The sequence below is a fragment of the Motacilla alba genome, chromosome 5 (genome assembly GCF_015832195.1).
Source record: "Motacilla alba alba isolate MOTALB_02 chromosome 5, Motacilla_alba_V1.0_pri, whole genome shotgun sequence".
Taxonomy (NCBI): Eukaryota; Metazoa; Chordata; class Aves; order Passeriformes; family Motacillidae; genus Motacilla; species Motacilla alba.
The window spans coordinates 41,175,381-41,203,375 of NC_052020.1; the positions used below are offsets into that span (position 1 = coordinate 41,175,381).

The 27,995-nt window shown below is 38.6% G+C and overlaps 1 protein-coding gene across 21 annotated transcripts in view; it reads left to right on the top strand.

Annotated features, from left to right (window-relative positions):
- NRXN3 (neurexin 3) overlaps positions 1-27,995 on the top strand; it is a 961,434-nt gene that overhangs the window by 394,314 nt on the left and 539,125 nt on the right. For all 21 annotated transcript variants that reach the window (XR_005257043.1, XR_005257044.1, XM_038137596.1 and 18 more), the window contains one exon: positions 21,565-21,684. Coding sequence is in view for 19 of the 21 variants with exons in the window: in XM_038137596.1 (XP_037993524.1) it covers positions 21,565-21,684 (120 nt within the window). In the remaining 2 variants the exon portion in view is untranslated. The remainder of the gene's footprint in view (positions 1-21,564; positions 21,685-27,995) is intronic.

Here is a 27,995-nt window from a genome sequence, read left to right on the forward strand (position 1 = left end):
AATATAGCAATAGTGGGCTATTTAATAGTGGGAAAAAACTATTGCTATTTTTTCCCGGATTATTTTTATTGTATAGATCTTTGTGGCCCAAGAAATCAGCACATCTAATATTTCTGTTAGAGAAGCCAAACAATCTGCAATGACAGATTGCAGATGACAGGACAGATGAGTTTTGGGCAAGGTATTTCCTGCATGGTTCTCTGTGGCATCGTATCACAGTGATTGTAGTTGCTGTGTCATTTCATCATGTTTATGAGAGAGATGTTGAGGCAAATTAAGCCTGAATGCAACTTCACTGAAATTAGAGCTTGATTCCAACTCCAATACGGAATTTTTGCTTAGCCTGCTGTGAAGAGGCCTACTGTGTTTCAGGAGAGTTCAGTAAAATGACTTATGTTCTGCAAGTGCTGAAGATGGATTTGTGTCTGGGTAGTTTGTGGAAAAAGAACAGGAATTATAGAATTATAGATGATTTAAAAGTATTTTTCATCTTACATTTTTGTGAAAGGGGTAAAAAGTTACCACCTGAGTGAAAACTGTAGTTGCTTTACTTCCATTGAGTTTTCTCAAGTGTGTACCTGGGAAAACAAGTTGGTCTGTCTACAATTTTCATATAAATATCCAAGTATTTAAAACCCTGCAAGTATTGTTAAATGCAGCAATTAATACAAGATTATAACTACATGTTAGTCTTCTCTGTACAACCTCCTCTTTCATTCCTCATTCCAATAAAATATACATGCTTGTGATAGTGCAGATTCTGAATATTTAGTTGTTCTTTGGCTGCTCCTATACATGTGAGAAGGTTACAGTGACTTGGCTGTACTTAGATGTGTTATGTGAGTGCAAGGGCAGTATTTCCATCTGAGAGCTGATTGAACATTGAGCTGTGCTTTGTGGACCTGCCTGGAAATACCCAGGATGCTGCTTGCCAAACTCTCCTTTGTTGTTTGGCACTCTGAAAGATTTTCTGTAGAAGAAAAGCTGGAGGTTACTTGCAAATGCTATTTTCAGCATGAAGGCCTGCAGTTTTTTTTTCTTCCTCAGCTTTGTGCTTTAAAAAAGCAATTTTCTACCTCTTTGTGTTTGTCTTTTTTTTTCCCTTCCTCTTCAAATATCATGTTTGGACCATGTATCTAGCAAAATATTATTTTTAGCAGACTTTCAGCTGTTTTATCCCCTAGGGTCTTTTCAAATTATGTAGTCTGTTTTCCTGTCACCTATTCTGTATCTCTGTTGTGCCTCAAAGACTATCTTTATTGTTTCTTACAGTGATTGTTCCTACTGTGGGTGTGTTCTCCTTTGTTCTAGTTTAATATATCATTCTATACCACTTTCTGTTTCAACATATCATCTCATCTTTTATCTGTCCATCTGCTAACTTACTGTGTCTCTCCTGATTTCCAGCTTCTCATTAGTCTTACAGATTAGCTTTATTTTAAAAAAAACCCCACATTTTAGTGTGCAGGTCTTGGGTGGCTGGGAGTTGTGTGCTAGCCAGGCCATGGTGCTGTACCTGGGTTAGGGCAAACCCCAGTATCAACAGAGTTTGAGGATGAACAGATTGAGATCAGCCCTGCTGAGGAGCTGGTGAGAGAGAGGCTGGACGTGACCCAGCAATGTGTGCTCACAGCCCAGAAAGCCAAACTGGGCTGCATCCAAAGCAGTGTGGCCAGCAGGGTCACTCTGTTCTGCTCTGTAGAGACCCTAGTTTTCTTAGAGTTCTGTGTCCAACCTTAGAGCGCCATGTGCTTATTGGGAGCAGTTCCAGGGGAGGGTCATGAAGATAGTTACAGGGCTGGAACATCTCTCTTGTGAGAAAAGGCTGAGAGATTTGGGTCTGTTCACTCTAAAGAAGAGAAGGCTTAGAGGTGACCTAATTGTGGCCTTCCAGTGCCTGAAGGAGCCTTGGGATGGGGAGGGACTTTTTACAAGGGCACATGCTAGTAGGACAAGGGAGAATGGCTTTAAGCTGAAACACAATAGATTTAGATATTAGGAAGAAATTCTTTACTGTGAGTGTGGTAAGAGTGGAATAGGTCGACCAGGAAAGGAACTAGATGATTTTTAAGGCCCCTTCCAACCAAGCCATTCTATGATTCTGGGAGACAAGGTAAGATAATTTTGAATGATTTATCTGTAAAGAGATATCCTGAGCCATTCATCTGGGATGCTATGTGAAGTAGGTTTAATTAGGTCGATCTGCAGAACCTTATCCAAGGAAGTTTTGAATATCACTAAAAAACTCACCAACTTGTGATTTCCACCCTTGTGTCATCAAAAGACTATTCAACACCTTAAAGACAGATACCAAAGTTCGCTCTCTTGACAACATTACTGTCAGTTGCTATGGTGTGAGATCAAGTGCTACGCGCACGCAGCTTTGTGAGAAGTGGCACAGCCTTGCAAGCAGAATCCTCCTCAGCATTCAGCTGATTACCTGTGGAATTGGAGATAAGCAGCTGAGAGAACATGCCTTGCAGCTCCAGTAAAATTATACAGTTTTGCTTTCTCATAAGGAACTCATCACATTTATACAACAGTTATGTAAGTACCTTGCTATTACTATTAGAGAAAAATCTAATCAAAGTAGCACATAATGGTAATGTAAGAGATTAAGTTTAGAGGACTGGTTGTAAACATTACATTAAAATGATGAAAGGATGCTGGGAGCTGTCAAGGAGCATATCTTGAAACAGGGTTGACAGTCACAGTTCATGAACCAACTGAAAATTTTGTGCTTTGGCTGTTCTGTGAGAAAGTCTTTGGTAATATTGCACAATACTGCTGTTATGTTTGTTGGGATTAAACATACTAGAGGCAAGCCTTGCTCTTCTAAAGTTATGCAACATTGCTAGAACAAAAATGTGATATACCAAAAGTGTGAAAAGGTACTAAATGAAAGTGAAGACATCAGAAGAAAAATGCCTTAAACAAACAGACAAAACCAGAAAACCCACAAAACCCCCAAACACAGAATAAAAAAAAATAATCAAAGGGTCTTTGATTATCTTTCTTAGTGAAGGTAAGTGTTTCAGGCATTTTTAGATCTCAAATCAGGAGCTTATTGACATGGTTATTCAAACCATAAATGAGCGAAAAATACTGCATTTTCTACTATTTGTGCTATATTTATTATAACTGTTGAACGTGAATTGTTGTGAATTTAGGTCAAAGTAGACAGTTTCAGTAATTTTCTCTTTGCAAGTCTTCATCTGTGTGTAGTCAGTCATGGAACGACTACTTGACTTGTCCAAATTGTAAGCATTTTTCTTTATCAGTGATTTTATGAAATCCCTAAATACACTGCTCAGTGTTTTCAGTTAATGTCAATTGTGGACAATAATGCCTGATCATATGTGTCAGTCTTATCAGACTTATTTGCTATGATTGAATGAATTTCCAAACTGTTACATCAGTTTAGCATACAAGTCTTGACAGAACTCTCCAGGTTTTACAAAAATTTTCGACTTGTGTTGGTGTAGTACGTGGAAGCAGCTTTCATTCCTGTGTTCTGACAAAATCAGATGCTCAGCAGAAGACATTTGCTTGAATTTTAGCAAGCTGGGGAGAATGCTTGAGGAAAAGCCACCTTCTTAATAGATAGATTTGGCTGTTGCAAACTTTTTCTTCAGCTTGTAACTTCTCAGTTCCTCCTGGCAGCCCATGTAGTGCATGTAAATCACCTATGTTTAGTCAAAATGTTGAAGCCTTTCTATTTGCTCTGGGTCATTTCAGCTGTAACTCATACCAGTTGCTCCTTCAGGTTGCAGAATTGCCTCTGAACTTCATAGTGGTACCTATCTCCCTTTACTTTCAAAGTGTATTCCAAAGTGCTGTCCTCAAACTTCTGCAGCTGTTAGATCCTAGCTCTTTAAGACTGTATCTCTTCCCTTAGGACATTGTGGCAGTTGTTGACAATGGAGGTGTCTACTGGAGATTCTACTTCTGGGCTTGAATGCAAGGGATCTGTGGGCACAGGATCTTCTGGCAATTGGGGTTTCATTTTTCTCCTTGTCATATCACTGATTTCTGAGTTCTTTTGACTAGCAGATTGATCTTTCATAACTTATTCTGCAAGCACACTTTCTCTGGGTGAAGAAGAGAGGCATTGGATGGGGTAGCAGAAGGCTTTTCATTTTTCAAATAATTTTCTAGTTGATTGGAAAGTTCTAATACAAATTTATATTGTACTTTTTTCCTTATGAATTTTTAAACTGCTTATGAATGCAAGATGTTTGGGCTGTGTTTACTGCTGAGCAGACACTACTTTTAATTTTTATCAGGGAGATCTCCCATTATCTATAGAGGCTAAAGTAAGGCTGGCTGACTGCCTACAGCTCTAGTAAGTAGCTGAAGAAGGCTTAATAAGAAGCACAGCAATCTAGGGAACATCAGATGTCTTGAGTGCTATTCACCACCAGCTCACTTGTGTTGCTTGTAGAGTAGGCTGTTCTAGGAATTACTTTCATTTAAACTTTCTTGTGTTTCCTAGCTAATTCACTCATTCCTGACAAGATTGGTGCTCCTGGATCACAAAGATACTATAGATGGGGTTAATTTAGTTCCAGCAATACATAATCTGAGGAGAATCTGGCTCTTGCAGATCTACGTGGCCTCCCCAGAGCTGCATGTGTGCACTAAGCTTATGTTTGCACCATGGCAAGTAGTTGCTTTCATAGTCAGGCTTTCTTAGCATGGTAAGACTTGGGATTGCTCTGGAATCTGGCAGGGAAAGAGTCAGATACATAGAAAGGAAAGTGACACAGAGTTAGTGAGAGAAATAATTTTTGAACCAGATTTCTCCTTGTTTTCCACAACAACTGTCAGGGATTAGAGGAGAAGTCAAGAAAGAGGTAACTCAGATCAGTCAACTCCGAAGAATGTGCTGGAAACTCCCAATATGTTTATGAGTTATTTCTTTGCCATGATAGGTGTAATGTTGCCTAAACATACCTGGAGGTTACCAGCCATTATCTGTGAAAAAAAAAAAAACTGATGGCACTTGAGAAATAAGCTACTTGTGCTCAGACTGATAAACAGCCATTTACTTTTGATAAACATCCATTACAGAGAGGCATAATATTTTGCAAGATATCTCTAAATATTGCTGTAATGTAGGAAAAAACTGTTAATATGTTATATCCAGAGAAGTATGAGTATGAGGACTTCAGACTCTTCTACTTCTCAGTTCTGTAATGCTTCTTTAAGAAAAAGAGAAATTCCTCTGATTTAGTCTGTGGCTATTTAAGTGTAAAGCTCTTTGAGGTCATTTCTTATATCTGTTATATATCTGTTGTGACAGGATAGTGTAAGGTGTCAGCTGGAAATAACTCTGGGTGTTTGTTCAGTTTTGCAAGTTTGAATACATTTTGAAAGTTCCCAAGGGCTCTTGCAGTCTATTTGTAATGTTGAGATTTTTCCCTCTAAGCCTTTAGAAATGCATCTTTTCTCTCTTATTATTTGATGCATTTAATTCTTTTGACAGGATAGGTGAGTGGAGAAAGTGGAAAGAAAATGGTAAAATAATTTGAAATTACAAGGTAATTGACAGATTCTGATAGTTGTTAACATGGAATATAATTGGTGGTGATTAATTTCTTAGCATTGGTATACTTAGGTGGTAGCTAAGCTAAAAAGCAATTTAAGCTGCTTAAGTGGCTAATATTGAGCTGATTCAGATTCTGTATAGGTTTGGCTCTGTGTCATTCCACATGAAAGTGTTAGTGAAAGCTGAGATTCTTATCCATATATTTTCAAGGTATTCCTTTGTCCTAGTTACTGTCTGCATTTCTTTGCAAGAAATTCTGGACCCGTTTTTCCATTGTAAGACTATCTATGATTAAGTTTCACAGATATACAAGTTGCTCTAAATTCAAATATTGTTCCCAAATATTTCTAATATTTTAAAGGTTCATAATGAAATTAAAGCCTCTCTGAGCCTTGCCAATCTGTAGTCGTTTGCTGAGGTGCTTTACTGCTTCAGTCTGGTCTCTGTCATTTCTGAATGAGAGAGGCTGCAAGGCAGGACTTTTGTGGCCTGTTGTGGTTCTGTTCAACACATCCAGTGTGTTGCCCATATGGACAGAAGGCATGCAAACACCAGAGAAGGAGGGGATGGAAGAGAAATTTTCAGGATCAGCACATTGGGAAAATAAACTTTTTTGCTTTGCATCTCCTCACCATGCCTTCCCACACCCATGCACTTGCTTCCTTTGCTTCAGAGTGGTGGCTAGCAGAAACCTTTGTATTAATGAAAGCCAGACTGCAATTTCCCCACAAAGGCCAGTGACAAAAGGTGGTGCCAGTCCTATTCCAAGAATTAGTTTAGCTGTAGACCTTGCTCTCCTGAAACTGGATGTTAACTAAATATATGATGCATGCATAGCAGGGGCTCTGGCCTAAAGCCAGAGAAGTGTTTGTGTAATATTAGTGGCAATTTTGCAGCCAGACAGAAAGAATTATCTTTCCTTTAATGCATGTAAATTCTGGGCATAACAATTTAAATGCCTCCTATGCTAGCTGTGGTTATTTGCATAAATCATGTTATGTTAATAAAGGGGCTCCCACTGTCAGGAAGGAAATTGAAAGCTGCCACAAACAAAACCTTGGTAAGGAGATTCAGGCGTTTCTTTGCACAATCTTGCAGTCTGACTTTAAAACTCATTCTGAGTGTTTGTCCTGGGTGAGAGGGCTGCAGGAAAAAATGTGTCTGAATGCTTTTTTAATTTTATTTTTAAATTTTTTTTAGTTTTTCAGAGGGAAGCGTCAGATCAGGTGCACTGGACATACAGCCCATTTCCCTCTCTATGGGAGCATATGGAGAAGTGGAGGTGTCCAGGCTTCTTCCTGCTGAGAGGCTTTGGGGGTTGCTCTGTTCACATCTGATGACTGTGACTGAAGAGGGCTTGAACTGAATCACTGCTGTGATGAGAGGCACCCAGGGAGAATGGGGTTCACTTAGAGTGTTTCCCTGTTCAGGGCAGACTTGATTTCCTCCTGCATGTTGCTTTGTTGTGGTGTCAGTGATTGGGCTGTAGGAGTCATCTCTGCCATGAACACAGATGAGGAGCGTAGGAAGCATTTTTGACAAATCTCTCACTATAAAGATAAAAATAATCAAAATCAATTTGTTAAGGGCAAACTCTTCCAACTGATAATTATATGCAAAATCTGCCTGTTTCCTTAGGGATCATTCTGTAAAGGATCATACTGTAAGCATTTGTACCCTTTTAAGAGTGCAGTCCAAAAGAATAATTTGGGTGTAAAAGGCAGCTGCCATTAGTGTGTTCAGAGCATCACTGCTCATGGTACAGCAGAGGTGCTGGTCAGCTTGAGTTCACAGACCTGAGTTTATAGATACGGACTTGGGGGCAGTTGTTTTCATGTCTGATGCTAAGAATAGTTTTTTTCTATGTTGGTCAGTGCTTTATATTAATAAATATTTGTAAATAGGGACATTAGTCTATAGGCTTTGCTGGAGGTTATTAATTTTATATGCCTTTTTTTCTGAAAAGAGGTTTTTCTCACAAATATTTTGTTTTTTCCAGGAATAGTATTGCTGCCAAGTACAACTAGATTAAGTGTTTTCATTTGAAGAGTTTATTAGCTGAAATGTGCAGATTTATGTTGACTGCATCTATTTGTCAATGTAGTTTGAACTTGGCAAGTATCTATGAAAAAAGAAATGGGAAACATAAAAATATAATGACATTTAATGTAAAAAATATTTTGACTTTTCATTTTTTACAATGTCTCAATATTTAACTTATTCAAATATTATTTATATTCCCAGTCAGTGAAACCAAAAACATCTGATTGCCAGTGAAATAAAATGTTTTCATAGAAAAAACTTTGGTTGGAAAGTGGTCTCTGGAGGTCTGTGGTCCAACTCCCTGCATAAAACAAGGCCAGCTTTTAAAAATGTATTTGTCAGTTTGCGACCTCCTTCTGTGACTGCAGCCTTTCAAAGGTGATTGAAGGTGTTCTTTCATGGCTGGCTCCCTCAGTACGTTTGGATGCAGCCTTTCTCGTCCCATGAATTTATTTATATATGTCAGAAACTTTGGAGGCCTGACCTCACCACTGAATACCAGAGCAAAGAAGGCATAGTGTGAGTGCTTCAGCCTTATTTGAATTTTAAAAATCTTCATGTAGAACATTATTTGGGTTACTTTCACAGGGCAATTTTTGGTCCAGAAACCAAGGATGTTTTCCAATTGGCATGAAATGATTTTCTCTTTCTTCTGCTGATATTGCCAATTTGTTCAGTGAATCAAAAATGCCTCCTCTTATTTTATTTCCTGGATGTCAAATGTGATCTGTGCTGTGGCAGAATTTCCATGGTCCAGTTCTTGTTCTGCAAACATGTGTTTGCACATTGTATTAATATTCACCTTAATGGCATAGTCACACATATGTGCTATTTCTGTTCTAGCAGTGAGACTTCTTCAGCAGATAATCAGATGTGGCTTACAGAAGAGAAAAGTCACAGAAAAAGGCATTTTTCCATTGCATTTATTTAAATGTTGAAGGGATATTTCTTTGTGCTGGCAAGAGAGCAGACATTCTTTGCATAATTTTTGATTATGTAGCTATTGCTTATATTTGACTATAAATATAAAAGAGTAAATTTGATGATCCAGATGGTTGTCCTAGATTGGTGTTCTGGTAGAAATAGTCTTTTAATTGTTCTTTGCATGAAACCATGTGTCTGTATTTGACACCTCATTAAAGGCAGCATTGGTATAAAACTAGAAGCTATTTTGCTTTGTGGTGCTAGTGATGTTGAATGAGAAATTAGAAGTTCCTTAATTCCAACTCATCTCAGTAGTACTTGACACATTTTTTTACTCTGTACCTGCGTGAAATTGCGACAGTGACATTAAGAGATATTGAATATTGTGACCTAGTTGCCTGCAGGCTTGTACAAATGGCTTGGTTTATAGGTAAATCTTCAGCTACCAATTTGCTATTAAGCATGCTTTGCATTAAACAAATGTTTAGCAACTTTTAAAACTGGACTTGGGAGTGAATGACAGATGATGCATCTATAAATACATCCCTTCCTATAAAATTGCTCTACCATTTGAGACTTCAAATTTATATACCAGTTCATCTGATTTTCCAGACTGATGTGCTTTATAGCTTTCTTTCAGCACCTCTGAAAATCAAGCTGCCATTGAATTTGTGCACATGCATTTGTTAAAACTGGACTCCTGTCAGTTGGAGATGCCATTAATTAGTCTTTGCAATGAAGAAGAGTCAGAACTAGTTTCCATCTCTTCTTTAAAAAAAGGAGTAAATAAAAGAGGAAGTGAAGGGAAACCCTGAGGCCGCTTCCTAGCAAATGGGGGTTCAGCCCAGACGTGGGGTTGTTTAACCATTAAGTGATAAACCCAGGCTGGTAACCGGTGATAAGTGCTTGTCACTCAAGCAATTCAGGTTTCCAACAAGCCATCTAGTTCTTTGGATGGAAATGCTACACTTGATAAAAGCTCACAAACCAGTAAGAGGGAGTAGTTTACAACCAGTAATCTAAAGCATCCAGTAGCAATACAGGCTAAACAAATAAAAAAGCAGAACAAACAAACAAACCAAAAGAAAAAAATGCCAAAGTTGACCTGTGGTCCTACAAAGTGTTAACCAGTGCATTGTTTTAGAAGACCTTAGTAACATCAGGCTAATAGGACACTTGCAGATAAAAATATTTATTTTTATGAAAACCTGACTTCTGAAGAACCAGTGCTTTAAAGATTTAGAAACAGGAGTCTTCTGAGGTCTAATCCTCATTTTTCAGGCTTGGCTATTGCTTTGAATATTCCATCAAACCCTTACTTCACTACATCATTAATGTTCTTGGGGGTGTGATGAGCTAAGTGATGGCATTTGTTTCTCCTTACTGATTCTGCAGTGATTCTTAATATATCATCCTGAAATGCCTTATCCTTTTGTGTTTTAAAGCAAAACAAAAAACCCAACACTTCCCCCCAGCCAAAACACTTCTTGAGAGGAGTACTAATTCCCCTTGAAATTGTGGGAACTCTGGGGAGCTTAAAACTCATGGGCTGTATAGTTGTGCCAATCATTTGTATCATAGCCTGTATTGGCAGTCTGCTGCTGTCCTGGGAATCAAGTTTCCTCAGCTGATTGACCCATGGGACTTGATGGTCTCTTCTACTTACTGTGGTGTTTATCTTGCACTGACTGTAGAATCTGAAGATCCACATTATAAAGAGAATCTGTAAATGTTCTGCTGCTGTGATACTATTAAAATTAGGTTTGCTGATGGTATGGACTGTATAAATGCTGGTAGTTTTGCAGCATTTTATCTGCATAGAATCTGAATGCTTTCTAAACATGCACAGATTCATTCTCAAAGTGCTCCTCTGAACAATAGAAATTAGAGAAATATTGGTTTGATGAGCATTGCAGCACACCAGCTGTTCACCAGCCAGAAACAGAGACATTGTGGGGAGTCATGTATTGGGAGAGAGGTGTGTAAAATCTACCCATCCTTGTAAAAATTGCTACCTCCTTTTTTTACAGGCAGCTGGAGAGGCAGAAAAAAGTTGTGTTGAAGTTTTGTGGGTTTGGGTTTTTTTTTTGAGTCTTTGAAAAGGCAGCACACAGATTAACCTTTTCTCAGAGGAAAAGGATGTCTTCAAACTTGCAGTGGAAAACCAACCATGCTCATCACTAAGCTTTCTATGGGAAATAGAAAGAGTTAGATGTTATAGAGAGATGTTTGTGACCAGCTTATGCCATTAATCAAATTCTACAGTTTTTACAACTTAGCCAGAGGTCAACATATATACTATTACTCGTTAGTCAAGAAACCTTATTGCTTAAATTGTCTTTGAAAGAGCTTGAACTAATATGTAATCCCAATAGTATACAAGTAGATACAAGTAGATTTTTTTTTCTTTGAAAAATTTTCCTACTATTTTAAATGTGATGCATAAGAACTGATAAACCTTGATTTTAACCAAGATGGCTGATAAAGAAGCACAGACATCAGCTGAGCTCAGGGTCTGTAAAGTCACCACTTTCCTTCCAAGTGTTCAGCTCATGGTTTGTGCGCTGTTGTTGCTGTCAGAGCTCTGGCCTTTTTAAAGTGATCATTAACTTTTTTCTGTGTTGGGAACCAAAAGAAGATCCCCAAGTGCTGGTGGTACCTTTCCAGGAGTAAGTCTGCTTCCTGTGGGAAGAGATCTGCTTTGTTTCTCTTTTCTCTTGCTCCTGGTACGTTGCTGCTTTAGGATGACTCCTTACAATTAATTACTGGTGTAGTTCCATCTCATTTTAACAATATTAGGATTACATGTAGATGTTATATGAAGCATAGAGGATTTTTGTGAAGCTATACATATGAAATGGAGTGACTCAAGAGGTATGGCATCCTCTTGAGAAGAGGGATGGCATCAGTTTGGATCTTACACTGTTTGCTGTTGGGAGCACTGAGGACAGAGAGATATGGATATGTTTAAAGTTACGTGCTTAACTTTATAATTCCCTCTTCTCCCAGGGCATTTTTTTTTTCCTTTCTATGCTCCTTAGCTGACATGAAAGCTGTGACTTTTAAAATCTGAATTTCAAAGGAGTTCTCGATATTTGCCTCAGATGTCATCTTTATCTGTAAATCCTCAACTATCCTTCAGTCTGTGCATCTGATCCCTCAGCTTTCCAGAAGCCTGCGATCCTTCCTTGATAGCTCCTTAAGCTAAATAAGGAGGCTCTTGCCTGTAGGTCTACATACCCCTTGTCTTTCTCATCTGGGTTTCTCAGGTTAGGTAGAAAGGAAGCAGTCAGTACAATCAGGAGACTGGAGATTGGTGCTGTCAAAGCACCTGAGGAGAATTTTCATCAGTGGATGCTGATCTTGTTGCTATCACTGAGGTGGGTTTCTGCTAGCAGGGTCCCAGTTCTTTTGGGAGAATGCACTGTGACTATTGCTAAAAGGTTTTTAGAAATAGAAGGGTTAAGTGTCATTAAACAATTATTTGCAAGAGGGTCCAAGCTTTTGCTGGCAACACAGCTCTGTCCACATTCTGCCTCTTAAAAATTTGAGATTGCATTAGTGTTGTAGTGTCCTGGATAAATAAGGAATTCTGCAAATACTAAGAAGAAAATGAAAAGCTTACAGGATGGCAACCGAAAGGAAGTGTATTTAACTTGCAGCTCAAGAAGAGAAAGGATAAAGGGGCATTTGAGGAGAGTCTTCTATGTCTCTACTCCTTGTATAGGTAGATTCAGTAGAATTTCCCCATGAAGTGTTTTTATTGGATTGCACTTGTTTTCTGCTCTATTACCTGGAAATGTGGTTTATCTAAATAGGTAAAAAATATACCAATACTGTAGTTATTAAATATCAGGAAAAATTTTAGTCACAATTCTGTCATCTGTGTTGCTATATGGTCACTATCTTCTGCTAACCATTCCTATTTAAGAAAGAAGAGAATACTCAATGACTCTTCAAAAAGTAACAGCAGATGAGGTCTCTATTCTGATCCCTGTGAAAGCCACTCTTTGAGGTGGGTAAGCTTTTAAAGGCCTTTAGCATTAAACACTCCAGTCTGCACTACTGATCCCTCAGCTTTCCAAAAGCATTTGATCCTTTCTCAATAGCTCCTTAGGTGAAATGAAAAGACTCTTTCCTGTTAGGTCCAAGTACCACTTACCATCCTTCTCTCAGTCTCTCACTTCAGGCAGGGAGGACCAATGTGCATTACTAGTTATACACACATAGCTTGCTTGTAATATCTGAAAACAAAGGATCTCCACTTGCAAATTTTGGTTGCTGTTTGCACTTATTAATAGTATGATTTCTATGCATTTTGATGTTCCCCCAGTCAATACACCTGGGGTTCCCAGTAGGCTTTTACATACTGCTTAATATGCAAGTTAAAAAACTCCAAATATCATTAAAAAGAGTGACACCCTTCAGAATGGAGGTAGTAAAAAGCGAGCTAAACCTAAAGGGCATATGCAGTGTTTTGTACCCCCTGCAGAAGACTGGAATCCTTCTGGCTCTGTAATCTGTTAGACATACTTTCTGTGATGCTGTATGCTCTTAAAGAGAGGCTGAAGCTAGTTCATGTCATACTCCTAGGAGCAGTGAAGGTGTAACTCTGTGTGCCTTTGTAACACCTCAGGCACCCAGGTGCCGCAGAGAAAGGTAATTTGAGAGAAATGTTTAGATTCTTTGAACATGTGATGATATTGTTCGTTGCCCTTCATATCTGGATAAAGAAGTGTTGGTATGAGGACTGTCTTCTGTTCTAATGCTGTGCTGTTGGTGAGGACTGTGCAGTGTGTTCTAAAGATCATTTTAAAAAGAGAAAAAAAACCCTTTAATTCAATATTTGGGATTGGAGCTTCAAGGAGCTTTTTGTTTCTCTGACTCAGCTTTGTTTCTCTGTTCAACTGCCAAATGTGCCTTTGGGAAGATAATACCTTTCTTTGGTATTATTTTCTGTGTTCTGAAAGAGGGGTCCTATCCTATCCTATCCTATTGTTAGGAAGTGGTCTCAGATCCTTTTCTGGCAGACACATGTGCAATTACCATGAGGTGCTGTATTGCCATGTACTGTGTAATTTATTCATCTTTCTGATCTCCTTGTTTTGCAGATTTAGATGAGAAGTTGCTACTATAATACTTTTAAAAGGCATAAGCTCCACCCTCTATATTAATAATCATATAATTCCAAAATTCAAATAATCCTTTCAAATGAAGTAAGAGAGCCAATTAGAGCATGAGAACACTCTCTAAATGGGATGATAGGAGCTTTTCCAGCCTGCTCCTTCCTGTTACTTAGTAACAAGAAAAGCAAAGACCTTTGAGAAGGGGTGTGAGGGAGAGGGGTCAATTCTTGATTTAAAGACTCATACATTTGATTCATAATTTTTCCCCTCTAAGTGGTTTGAATCTCATCCAGGCAGTTAACAGTCAAATTATTTCATTGCTGCTATATGTGTGTCTGTATAATGAATATGGCTCACTCCAGTTGTCTCAGCCTCATCACCAGTATCTTTTTCTCGCTATCATCATGATTAATCCACTTGTTTTGTCGCTTTTATGGAGAGATTTGAAACTAAACAGGAAGAGAAACTTTAGTTTAGTGGTCTTACTGTTGGTAACATAGTGTATCTATATTTCAAGTAAGGTACATCAGTGGGATTAGTGTGAAGCTGTTTGGGTTTGGTATCTCTATTATTGTGTTTACACAGGAATAAAGAGAAGAATTAAATCTCTAGCTTTGCCACTCCTGCATCATGCTTTGATTTTACTGCATCACTGGAAAGCTAATAAAATGTAAGGCTTCCTTTAAATAGAATGTCTTCTCCTTCTCCTCTTTATTACTGTTGCGGTGTGCTAAAATCGATGCGTAATTGTTGCTATGATGGTTACTTTAAAACTCTCTCTTATGGTAAAACTTCATGAGGTTCTGCATATTTGTAATTTCTGCATATACTCATTTCTTGGGTGGCAAATTGCACCCATTAAACAAATATACCTGCAATTAATGGGTAGTTGCTATTATGGAGGTGAAACTGGGTTGAAGTTCTAGAGTTATTTTAATAATTGCTGAGGTGGAGTCATCTTCAAAGCGAAATATATCAGCGGGTGAAACTCTGGAAAGCAGCATTGAATGCTGTAACTCCTTTGTACTCACCTAACACTGTCTGAGCAGCAGCTTCAGTGAATGTGGTTTCCCTCTAGTGGTGCTCCGTGCCGTGGATGATGCTCCTGAGGTTGTCTGGCTGCCCCACTTATACCAGGAGTAGTCCTGAGCTTTGCTCTGTGAAAATCTAGCATGTACAAATAATTCCTTAGGCAAATTGTAGATGAGTCACAATATAGCAGCTTCTATATTCCTCTGTATGCCAGCACTGAAACCTTTGTTGCCCTGATCTGTTAGGGACAGCAGTTTAAGGCATTAGGCAAATGTGAAGTGGTTGATATGACAGCCTTATCTGAAAACAAGCATAGAGTCAGTGTGACTGAAATCACTTCGAAGTTAATTTAATTAAAATCTTGTAATTCTTAATTTTAAAAGCATGAATACTTGAGGTTATTTTGCATACTTCTGTGTCCTTCTTTGACCTCATTCCTGATTGTGAATATAAAATAAAATCCCTTTCCTTAAAAGTGGAAAAAACTCACTCAATAAAAATGGGAAACCATCTAGTACCATTAAAAGTTAAGATTATCTTGAATAGATAGTAATGCTTAATTTTATTTTTAAACAGTGGAATTTCTTTTCATTTAGCTTGAAGTTGAAATATTTTGGATGTTTTCTAAATCAGAATAAAATTATTTTTGGATTAAATGAAATATCCTTTCATTAAAATTCCTATTTAAACCCTTTTGAGGGGATGAAATTTCTATTAACATTAACATTTTTCTCTTTAAAATTATTTTGCTGTTGATACGCCATGTAGTGTCTAAGGCATTAAAATTCAGCAGCAGGGAAATTGAAGTAAACAAGGAGCATAACCTACTGCCTTTGATGGAAAAACCTCCATATAAATATAGTTTGTGGCCTGTACGATTTATGCAATCAAATTATCTCCTTGTTCTTAATCACAAGTTATATTTATGTCACCTGAAAGACATGCAACCCAATTTCTGCACTAAGTTTTGTTTCAGAGCCTTATGAAAAAGCTGCAACTGTGTTGAATGCTGCCTGAATCTGTGCTGAACCTTATTACAGCAATTGGCCAGGGTGTCTGCAGTGAAAATCACAGTTATTCAGTTTGGTGATATATGCATTTATAGCAAAAGCAAGGAACTATGATATGTTTTGTTGGGATTGGTTTTGGTGTTTTTTTTTTTTTTTTAAGGGGTTTGAACAGTTAAAATAGATTGTATACAAAATAAGTAAACCTAGCTTATTTTTTGGTCATGTTTATATGGAGATGGTGGTATGTTAGAGAGATCTAGTAGGGTGGTCTTGCTAGTTTTCAGTTAGTTGCTGAGCTAATTCCCTGCACTTGATTAGTCTGGGTGTCAGGGAATTCTTACTTGCACTTGTGAGGCTAATTGACTCTGTGGATATTTAAAGGACTTTGTGTATATGCTTTTTACTGCTGAATGGCTGTAAATAATTCAACTTTGCTTCTGGCTTGGCTGATGTAAATCATCTCAACTTTATTGACTTTTCACAGTAAAGCCACTGTGAAAAGCTGTAAAGATAAAAGTTCTTAGCATGCCTCACAGAAAGGTTGTTTCTTAAGTGCATGCTATGTTTTGTTTAAACTTGTGGGGTAGTACATGGACATGATCCCGCTGCTTGAGGAAGTGGAAAGACTGCTGCAGGTAAGGTCCCCAGAGAAGATAGTGAGTATCTGTAGGGGGAGTGCAACTGATGATTCCTTGTTGGCAGCCAACATTTTATTGAAAAGAGGAACTCTAAAGCCTGTATATGAGCAAAACAAATGTATGTAAATGAGAATATAGGTTGATTTGACTGGGATATCTAGATAAATGTCTGCAGCGTACAGTCTGGGGTTGCCACTTGTTTCTTAGCAATTAACAATGCTCCTGGTGTTAAACATCAAATTCTGGTCAAACAAAAGACCGTCCTAAAACACTTTGTTCATACTAGTGCTGCCAAAAAGAAACAACAAAATTTACACTAGTGGTTTATATTTAACTATTTAACCAAGATTGAGAGTTACTGAAGATTTTCAGAGCAGCTGCCAGCTCTGCTTTTGAGCCGTTCTTGTGTTTTGATATTTGACCTGTGCTTTGTAGGAACTTACTGTACATTAGGAAGCCACAAAGGTGTGTGAAAAATTGCCAGCATCTTTGTCCTTGCACCCATTTCTTCCTTTTTTGAGGTCTTGTGATTCATTGTCATGTTTCATAAATCTCTGTGTACACCTTTTATATGGCAAACCACAACTTCTCAGGTCATTATTTAAAGGTGGAAGTAAAAACAACCAGTGTCCCTCCTCCATTAGAAATGGAAAAAAAGGGGAGGGGGCAAAGAAACTTCCCCTTCCCAGCCCCTCCTTTCCTTGGAACACTAATGGCATTCTGACAGGATGTTGCCCTGTATAAAAGAGACACAAAGATTCGTCTTTCCACTGAAAAAAATCTGAGGTGGTAGCTAAGGATTTTAGGGAAAAAGTAAAAGCAGAGAAAACCTTATCATTACCAAGGGTCTTATTTGAAAAGCATTAGTATCACTGTAGAATTGTTTATCATTGTAATTGTACCGAGTGAAGCACCTTGTCCTTTCTCACCAATATGGCAACGTCCCTTCTGTTCAGCTCTTGTGGTGCTCTGTAGACTTCAGTTGGATAGGATATGCAATGACAAAGATAGCCTGGTTTCATGCAAGTCATTTTAACCTTATAAATGGATCAGATGATGACAGCCTGCACCAAAGTAAAAGCACGCTTTTTGGTCCACCTGTGAGAAACTGCAGAGGGGATTAACCCTGTTTCTCTTTTATCTCATAGAGGAAATTTCCATGTACTGTTAGCCACTGAGGGTGAATAAGAAGTGCATTTTCAGAGGTATAGTCAGAACTGCATGCCTCTGACCAGTTGTTTGTTCTGAACAAGTGAGTTCTTGGGGGGAACATGGAAAACAACTTGGCATATTTAGAAGGCATGACCTGCTTTTTAAATCTTTATACTTTGGCATGTGTATTCTTGGCACTTTTGAATAGGTTATTTGAGCCAAGCTACTAATTAGCAGCAGTGCACCTTTGATACAGAGATAATGTTTGGAACACTCTGGGCAGATTGGATGGAGTTTTTCCATGTTTGAAAGCATATACGAATTTTTTTTTATGAACAATATGCCTAAAAGTTGGAGTAGATGTTGGAAGATTCATGGGAGAATGAGGAGGAATCACTGTGGCTGAATGAAGTAATATTTGCTCAAGAAACCTGAAGTGCACCTAACTCATGACCAGAATTTGGGGATGGCTGAGAGACAGATGTTTTTGCTTCTGATTAAGTAGTCTTTGCCACTGCAAAGCATAAAAGGAATATTCACTAGCCTGCCTCATTTGAGTTGGAAAATGAAACGTGGTGATCAATTCCATATGATACACAGTCCCTCAGACAGTTTTAGGAAAGGGGTTGGAATGACCAAGACGACCAGAGATGCCAACAGGAGTGAGGGTCTTTCAGCTTGACTATCACATTATTGCAACAGTAAACACTTTCTTTTTCTGTTTACTGTTATTTTACTCTTTCCATGCATAAAAAGAAATAGATTGTCAAAATTACCTAATGCCCAGTGGCCCAAAGTGTTATAAATAGAAAGTGTTTCCAGGTATGCTGTTCATTGCTGCAAGAGTTCCTTGTTTGCCTTTTCTTTTATCATAAAAGATTGTTATACAAAGGGAACATACAAATCTCTAGATTTCTTTCTCTGTCTAGTTGATACTCTTTTTTTGCTATCTCATACGTCTCTTGTCCTTTTTGAAGGATGATGTAGGTGCAGATAGCTTGAAAGGAGGAAAAACCATAAAACTGCAAAACATAAGACCACAGAAATGCCTGGCAGGACATTGTTCTTAGGGACAGTGTGATGGTGCAGGAGCATGTGGCCCATTTCCCTTCTATTTTCCCAAGCATAAGCAACTGTTGGATTAGCAATCTTCAAGTCCTTGTTTAAAAATTGATCACACATAAATATCTGCATAGTAATGGCACATGTAGTAATCATGCTCAGTGAATGAATTTTGGTATCCAGATGTGAAAGTCCCTGCATACACAGTTCTTGGAACTACTTAGAATTCAATAGGAGCTTATACAAAGAGCAGCAATTTATTTGCACACTGTCAGTTGAAAAATGGGGACACAATTTTGCTGTTTTTCAGGTCAGCCCACTGCTGCATAAATGTCTTGAAAACGTTTGAAAATAAACTGGTTTGAATAGCGTAAAATAATGTTTGTTAAATGCTTTAAGATCAGATATGTCTGGTTTGAAAAACTTATCTGAATGCTCTTAAGCATGCTAATGTATTGAATTTTTCTATGTAGTGTTATTTGGGTAGCCCTACTAAAAGAAGCCAATGCCCATTTTTGCAAAGGCAGGGTGTTAAGTGAAGTAAAACATTAAAACTTTTTTCTTGGTTTCTACTAATAAAATATAAAATTGGCTGATCAAGACATGGACTTAAAGTAATTCATATCTGCAGTGCTTAATTTTCAAATTTTTAGCCCAACCTATTAACCAATTACTTCTAAGTAGACAACCTTATGCATTTGGAAAATGTGGGAATGCTGCAACTTTCTATTCATTTATTTGTGAATTGGTTAAGCTACATTTTCTAAGAATATGTTCGTATAACTTTTGTTGGTGTCCCGGTTTTGTTTTGAAAGTGTTACAGTGGCCATCAAGACAAGCCAAACCCTGTTTGGCTGTTTTAGCTGGTCCTAGACCATTTTGGCTGATCCCTGTTTTGTCAAGCTGGGGTTGAAAGATGGGAACTAGAAGGACAGCAACTGAGTTATTCAACCATGCTGAACACAGAGCTATTGCATAGAAAGCATTGCATTGTCAGCTGAGCAGACTCCAGCACACCTGGAGCAGACTCCAGCACACCTGCCTATTTCTCTTGGCTGAGCCCTCCAGAGCTCCAATGGGTATGTGGAAAAAATTGTTTTTTTTAGAAAGCACTTGCCACTCCTCCTCCCTTTCCCCTGCTTTCAGATGGCATTATATAAACACACAGTTCCAGGTGACCTCCTTCATCTTCCTACCTGGGAAGTGGCTGTGTAGAACTATAGTAACTGATGCTGTATATTTTGATGTAGACAATAATTTTGTTGTTTATCCAGACAGAGATATAATTTTGTGAATTCTGCCTGAGGATAAAATGTACTTACTGATGTAAATCTAGCCTAACTTTCTTGGATTCTTAGAGTTTTGCTTGTCTGGTGCCAAAAACTTAAACTTCATGGCCATGATCTAGCTGCCTTGTTCAGCTGGATTTACACGTGTGGTATGTGGCTTTGGCACATGGATGAGGAACAGCAGAAGTTAGGGGTTTCTCCTGCTAAGGAGATATTCTCCATAACTTCAATATGTGACTCTCCGTCCTTTTAATCCAAGAATGACACTTATCTTTCAGGTCACTAGAAAAATATTTTTTTTATCTTAGTTTATGGTAAAATTGGCTGGCAGTGGTCTTTATTTGAAAAAGTTATTAATCGTCTTTCTTATTAGCATGAACTGCATGATTTTTTCAAAAAGAGAAACAGAATATTTACTTTGCTTTGGTCTCCTTCTGGAGAATTCCTGTACTACATATAGAATCCTAGCTGAATGAGACACCACCTTCTTTGCCCATGTCCCTTCTTCGGTGAGAAGCAATTCAGTAATGCTGCTCATTAGGCACTGTGCATCCTGTGGGCTGTGGATGACATTAGTTTTACCAGTGCAGTATGATGAGCTGTAGCAGGGCCTCATTGTCCCTATCCCTGTAATTATGTTCAATATCTCCCTCTTTTCTTTTTTTTCTTGGGTTTCTCTTTTGCCAGATTTTTGCACACTGGGTCCAGACCAGTGTGCAACAAGTTTGGCTGTGCTCATTCTACATTTTCTGGTATACCTGGATCAACACCCCCCACTTTAGTACTGTACTGAAATGAGGATAGATGCTTTTAATTTACCACACACCATTATTCAATTTCACTTACCATTTGACATGAGTGAGATGTTCCGGTCCTGTAATCTGAACAATTAATTTTTTAAGTAATTACCTGTCAGCTGTGATGGGTGAGCAAAACTAGACAAATGTGGGTAGCACTAGTGCTGTGTTCCCAGGAGCATTGTTTGCAAGGGCAGCTATGGTATAACCTTTTGGAGAAGACTTGGCTTCTCTTTCTCTTTTGACTGTAATCCAAGGGGTGACGTAAGCACCTCAAATCTAGGGTGCTTTGCCAAAGAACCTTGAAGCAATCAGCAAGGTTGGTGAATGGTTTTCTTGGAGATTATAATTTAAAAAAAAAAAATTTATAAAGGTTGGCTATGAAGTTCTGTGAGGGGTTTTTTATTGCCTTTTTTTTGGGGGGGGGGGGGTTGTGGAGTTTTTTGTTTTGTTTTTTTTTTGAGACTGAAACCAACCTGGTGTTTGATACTCGAGTGTTGACTGACCAGTGTGTTTAACTTTGAGAAGAATCCCAAGTACCTTGGGGATGTTGTAAATCCAGATTCTTAGGAGAGCAAAATGCTACTGTAATGGATCCCCTTTGAGACATTTCAGTCATCAACTTGTTTTCCTATTACTGTCGTGTGCTGTGCAGCCTGATGTTTGGAAATGAGTACCACAGCACAAGAGAGATTTCTACCCATTTTAAATGCATATGACTTTAGAGCTCTGTGGAGGAAGGCACCTGACTGAGTGGAAGGGTTTGTGATTCCCTGAGCTGGGAAGGTGTAGGTATGAGGGTTGATTTGAGGTTGTTATATACCTGTACACTCTACTGGTCTGTATCACACCAAGTTGATTTTCATGACTTTTCCCACTGAGCAAGTACTAAAGCGATTGTGAGTCTGGCTTTAACTTCTGCACCTATCACCCTTCCCAGGCAAGGGACCTGAGACTCTTTATGCTGGGCAGAAACTCAATGACAATGAGTGGCACACTGTCCGGGTGGTGCGTCGAGGAAAGAGCCTCAAGCTGATGGTGGATGATGATGTTGCTGAGGGTAAGTGTGATCTATCAGTGTTTTTTGATCACTGTCTTTGTATTTCTCTTCCTAGTCTCTGCCATTATGCTCCTCCCTATTCTTCTGTGTATCTCTCCCCCACCCCCTCCTGTTAGCACTCATTCATTATTTAGTGTTACAATGTTGAAAATGAATGTTCAGGTCTGAGAGACTTCTTAGCCAGCACCAGAAGCTTCTGTTACAACTGCAATGACCTGAGATACGGATTTAGGGGACAGATAAGTTTGCACTTATCTCTCAGACTGTAGAGTGGTTCACCAGAACTTTCTCTTGGTCCAGGCTCTTTCTGAGGTAGACTGAACACGCTCCATTCCTGAGTTGCATTTCATTCCTGAGTTTCCTGGTGGTTTCCAATGCTGTGGAATCAAGGCCAAGGCTCTCTGGAACTTTCTTCTGCACAAACTTTTCCTTGATGATAAACCTGCATGAAGTACTGCTGCTCATTTTCGTTTGTTTTTCTTCCATTTTATTTTTTGTAGTTTGGGCATTCTAGGTTGTTTTTTTTTTTTTTTGTTTTTTTTTTTTCCCCCAAGTTCTTGTGTGCATGGTTCAGAGCCATCCAGAAGAAAAAGCAAGCAAAGCAGTTTGTTCTCAGCTTTGGTTTAGCATTTAGGGAGGATCCTGACTCAACAAAGTGTGTCAGTCCTTTTTTTTTTCTTGATTTTTAAAAATAAATTTCTGCATTTTCAGACAGCTTTTTGAGCTCCTACTTCTTGTTGCAGAGAAATGTATTTGAAGGGATAAAAGAGAAGTTCAGTCAGGAAAGTTGGTGTGTCCAAGGTTAAGATTTGCTTTGAAATGATCAAAGTACTCCAGAGTGATCCTTTTTTAATTGCAGAATTTTAGAGGTTATACTTTTCAGGTCCATTTCCCCATGACTGCAAGAGCCAGAAATCAATCTATCTTTTCTTTTGAAGGTCTAAAATTCTAATATTTGTATATAACTTTAGGAAGTGGACTTTTGAGAAAAAACATCAGCAGTCTGGAGGCTGATGATAATAAAACAACAACAACAAACAACAAAAAAACCAAAACAAACAAAGAAAACCCCAAACCAACCAAAAAAAAAAAAATCTCAGGAACCCTGGATGCAAAACTGATGCAGGTATAATTGTTAGTAGACACCCATGCCGGTTTGCCAAAAAGCTGCAATCCTCTTTTCTGAGTAGCTTCTACTCAGAATGCAACTAGGAGTAATGGCTGCCACAAATAGTGCCAGAACACTATAACCTTTCTTTGATAAAAAGTACTTTTTTTTCTGTATGAATGTGAATTATTTTAAATTTTGTGATAATTAAGATAACTTGGAAAGCCAGGAGTTAGAAATGTGAAATATGCCCAAAGATGTCGGCTTACAGGAAAATGGTTTGAAACAAGTTTTCTCTCTGACGTAAATATGTGCTGTCCTATGTAGGCTGTGATTTTGCAAAAGAGAGCAAGAAACATGCAAGAAAAATCATTCCCTCTCCTTGTTGAAAGTCAGCCTTGGTAGTGGCTTGGTCAAAATTAGCTTATAGGAAAAATGAATTTTATTTAAGAGGGAACTTAAAAGAAACACTTCATCCCAATTACTTTTAATTTGAGAGCTCTTCTTCTGGATATGGTTTTTTAGGAAGCACCACGAGGTGGCACTCTCTGCATTACCGAACCGATCCCCCAAAGCCATCTGTTCTTGAAGTCTTTTTCACGAAGCTGAGTTTATAAATAATAATGATACAATCCTGTACTAAAATAGGATACGCATATGTACGTGTATATGAATTACATAATTAAAGATGCATTACAGCTAAAAATATCTGTTAAAAGAATGCCATCATGGCAAAGTCAGAAAAGCCAGAGTTAAGATTTTTTTGTGCAATCTGCATCCCACTTCCTATGGCAGATGATAACAGTCTTCAGTGGTGTGGTCACATAGATTTTTTCCACAGGATTCTTGCTGTCTTAAGCATAGATTAGAAGTCTAAATTGGGCCCCCAGTAAAAATAAACAGCTATTTGATTTCTGTCTTCTTATTGCTTGTTTGGAACAATGCACACCAGCTGTAATTTGCTCTAAATTTAGACTTTTTTAAAATTTTTTTTAGTTTTTTTATTTTCTTTGAAGTGAGTGGGCATCTCTTTCTCATTTTACAGGTTTGGGAACAAGGCACCAGATTAAAGTTGGATGTATTTGGTACCAATTTGCCACGTTCTTTTAGTCGTTTTCATTAGGAAGATTCAGCATGTCTGTAAATTACATCCTGTAAATTAGTTCAACCCTGCCACTGGAGAATTAGATGTAGACAATTAATGATCACCTATGAAAAATTTGAAATGAAGTGTCTGACTTGGTTTCCTGTAGAACATCTAAGGCAGAGACAGAATCCAATTCTGGACAGCATTTTACTGTTTAATGTAAAGGTTCACAAAACCTTTGTCCCACATTCCTCCTGACCTCAGAACAATTGTCAGAACATCAGTGGTAAATGAGACACAAACACAGCAAATATATTCCTCTGTATGACATCTTCCTAGCACCCAAATACCACAGTGGAGGCTGGAATTTTTTCTGTCTGTTACCACTTGAACTAGAGAGCTTCTGATTGCTGTAGTAGGTACAGTACTCTGTAGAGCACAGTGGGGAAGTAGAGGTGAACTCTGCAGGTGGGGCTGACAGCTAATGAGATCAGAAAATACTGGATTGCACTCCATGACTTCCTAGGAAATTACATCTCTGTCCTGATTCTGATCTTGTATTGCCATGTCCTTTGCAGCTTTTCACTGAACTACTCCTGACTTTCTACAGTACTGCCTCTAGCACTATTTTTTTTTATTAAGCCAGCCCCAGTTTTCTTATTTTTCACCTTTTCTAAGATTCTGGGCTTACCTCCTCCAAACTCCCTCACTCCATTTTTAATATAGCCCCCTATATTTGGGCTCCCTGTCCCAGCAGACTCCAGATTCCCCAGTCTTGGCTTTTTTCTCCTACTCAGGCCACAGTTGCCTTGCATTTTTTTAAGTGTAAAAGAAAAAGGCAGGAGTTTTCTTGCCTTTGAGAACTGACATCTCTTAATTTTATTGTTCTAATTTTTTGAAGTAGAGAAGCAGGATTTTTTTTTTAAGTGGCTTTTATAATTTTAAGAAAATGCACTTCTGGTTTGGAAAAATTGTAAATTTTACAACACTGAAACTCTAAGGGTCACAGTAGTGGAAGTGAGAAAGCTGTCTAAACAAATTTTCCCATGTAGTATTTCAGTTTCTGGAATCTTCAATTTTTCAAACTAAAATAATATTATTTCTGGTAAAGAACTGTTTCAGGATTTAAAAACATTTGCATTGGTGCTGACACTTGAATTTTTAAATAGTCAGAAATTTGTGGCTGCCTTCAGCTGCTTCTAAGTTTGATCAGCTGTGTCTGCTTGGACTGAAGTTTTCCATGGTCTTTGTATAATTGCATAGATATTTAGATCAACTGGTAAAATTTGGAATAAGTGAAAAAAGGTGAATTGGTTTATATAATTTTTTTATGTCTACTTCATATTTGAAGTAGACAGCCTAAATTTTTTTTTCTAACAACAGCTGTCTTTCTAACAACAGCTTGCTTGCTGTCTTTGAATAAAACTTGGTCATATGTAGACAAAATATAAACTGAAAAACTGCAGTTTGTACATCACCATGAGAGGTGAGTTAGAAATATTTCAGAGTTTGCAGAATTTCTAAGCAAGAAAATGACCATCAGTTCATATAATCTGACTCTCTATACACGACAAGCCAGGATGTATCATCCACGTGTCTTTATAAGTGTGTTCAGGTTTTGTTCTATCCCCAACAGAAAAAAAAAAAAAAAGTCACAACTCATAGGAAAAGTCTTGAAAGGACTACTGGTTTTGGTTGGTTTATTTTTTATTTTTTTTGTCTTTTAATACCTGGAAACTCTTATGGTGAAATGCTAGGAGACTTCAGGAGACAGCACAGAATATGAGGAAGCTTATAAGCCCCAGCTGATATAACCTAGGCGAATTGGAGGAGTTTGTTCTAGGTTCAGCTATAGTGATTGGTATGATTCCTAGGTATAACCCCAATGGCTGACAAATATCTCTTGCAGTGACTGGTCAGGAGTTGTGTAGATGTGCTTGCTGACCAGCAGATGCAGTCAAGTCAGACACTGTTAGCACACTGGAAATATTTATCCCGGTCTTTGTCCAGTTGTCAAATTTCAAAAAACTGGTGTGAATTTAAATATCTTTGTTCCCTCTGGGTTTTAAACCTGGTGAATTTGACATGCATGTTAAAATGTTATGAGAGGGACCACAGGTAGTGTGGCTGTTTTTTTTGGAAAACCTTCTAAAAGAGAGGACTGTGCACTGATTATAATCATGGACAAAACACACTTGACTTGGGGAGAATTAATTTAATTTACTGCCAATTAAAGATAGAGTTGTATGGTGAAAAACAAAGACAAGAAAGTAGAACAGTGTCTGCCACCCTCTTTTATAGGATTTGCTCCTCCCTGCCTCTCCCGCCTGCCCCCACTAGGCAGAGAAGGGGCTTGGAGAATGGTGGCTGTGCTCAGCCTGTAACAGCTCCTCTCTGATGCTCCTTCCTTCTCACACTTCTGTCCTGCTCCAGTGTGGCTCCTAGCCATGGAATGCAGTCCTTCATGAAGTGCTCCATTATGGGTGGTCTCCACAGGCTTTCAGGAAAACCTTCTCCATTGTAGGCTCTCCAGGGGCTGCAGTTTCTTCAGGAAATATCCACCTGCTCTAGCACTAGAGTCCTCCATGAGTTGCAGTGTAGTTGTCTGCACTGTGATCTTCTTTGTGGATGATGGAGAATTTCTGCTCTGGCACCTTTAATGCCTCCTCCCTCTTTTCAATCCTTAATGTTCATAGGGGTTTGAGTTGTTTGGGTTTTTTCACTTTGTTTCTTGTGGGTAGCGTTATGTCCTTTCTTACACGTTTTCTCCCAGGTTCCACCATCTTGTCCAAGGAGCTCAGCTGTGCCCTGTAGTGAATGGGTTTGGAGCCATTTGGAATAGGCCATTTCAGGCATGGGATAGCCCCAGCCTCTCCTCACTAAGACTGACCTGCAGCCACCCCACAGCCAGCAGCATGCTCCATAACCCCAATGAGAACTGCATAAAATTTCATGAGAGAGAAAATAATAGCCTATGTGTAGCAGAATTTGAATAGTGATTGTACAGTGAATGATAGGAAAACAGTTAAATTCTTAATATTTCATTTGTTCTTCTTTACTAAGTGGACCAAGGCCCATGTAGAAAAACACCTTGCATATATGACCAAATAGTAAAAACAACCTTAATGAAGGGCTATGCAGGGCTAAAATAAGATTGGCTGAAAGGTCTCGAAGTCTCTGCTGGTCTGGATGACCCCGAGATGCATTAGAAAGTCTTTTTCCCAGCCTGGCTGTCGAAGAAGGAGTCAGCACTCTTTGGCTGCAGTTTTCAAGGTTGTTTATTATTTCTTATCTCTTACATTCTTTCTCTGGCCTGCTGAGATCTGTTCAGCAGGTCAGTCCAAGGCACACTACCCACCCCTGGGCTTGTGTTGTCTTTTTATACTAAAAACTATGTAGACTATATTTACAATTATTTCCCAATACCTATCACCTATGTTAGACAGTCTGTCTCTTCTCTAAACCAATCCGAAGGTTAACATCACCCAGGACATGAAGGTTAGGAGAGAGAAAGAAGAAGGACAGGGCATGCCCAAATTCCTCCATCTTGGGAACCCAAACCCCCATTCAAAAATCTCAAAATTCTATTTTTCACCCTGTGACAACTACTATTATTCTGCTTAAACTCTCCAGACTTGTAATTCTTCATACAAAGCTGGTAATTTGCTCCATGGGTCAAAGTCAAAGTCGCAGGTGCCTTTGGCTGCATGCCAGGGTCTCAGAGCCCCCTTCCAGGGGCTCAAGCCATCCTGAGCAGACACAGGAATGTCCTGAGTTCCAACAGGAAGGGTTTTCATTCTGATGTTGCCCAGCTTGTCTTGATAGCATACTGGTGTATGTCATCTGTCTGTATGGGTTCTGTGTCAGCACTGGTGCCTAGCACACTTAGTGAAACATTTAAATATGCTGTATGAGGAGTCTGAGAGTAGTATTTGGTATACTGAATAGCTTGGATATTTTGAGAGATGAAAATCTTGTCATGATGTGGTAAATAGCCCAAGTGGTAGGTAGATGATTTAAATAGATGGAGGGCTTTTTACCTGTTGCATTTTTGTGTGTTTCCCTCCTGCTGTGCTCTTGAAAGAAGAGGAATAACATTGGGCACAAGGAGAGAAC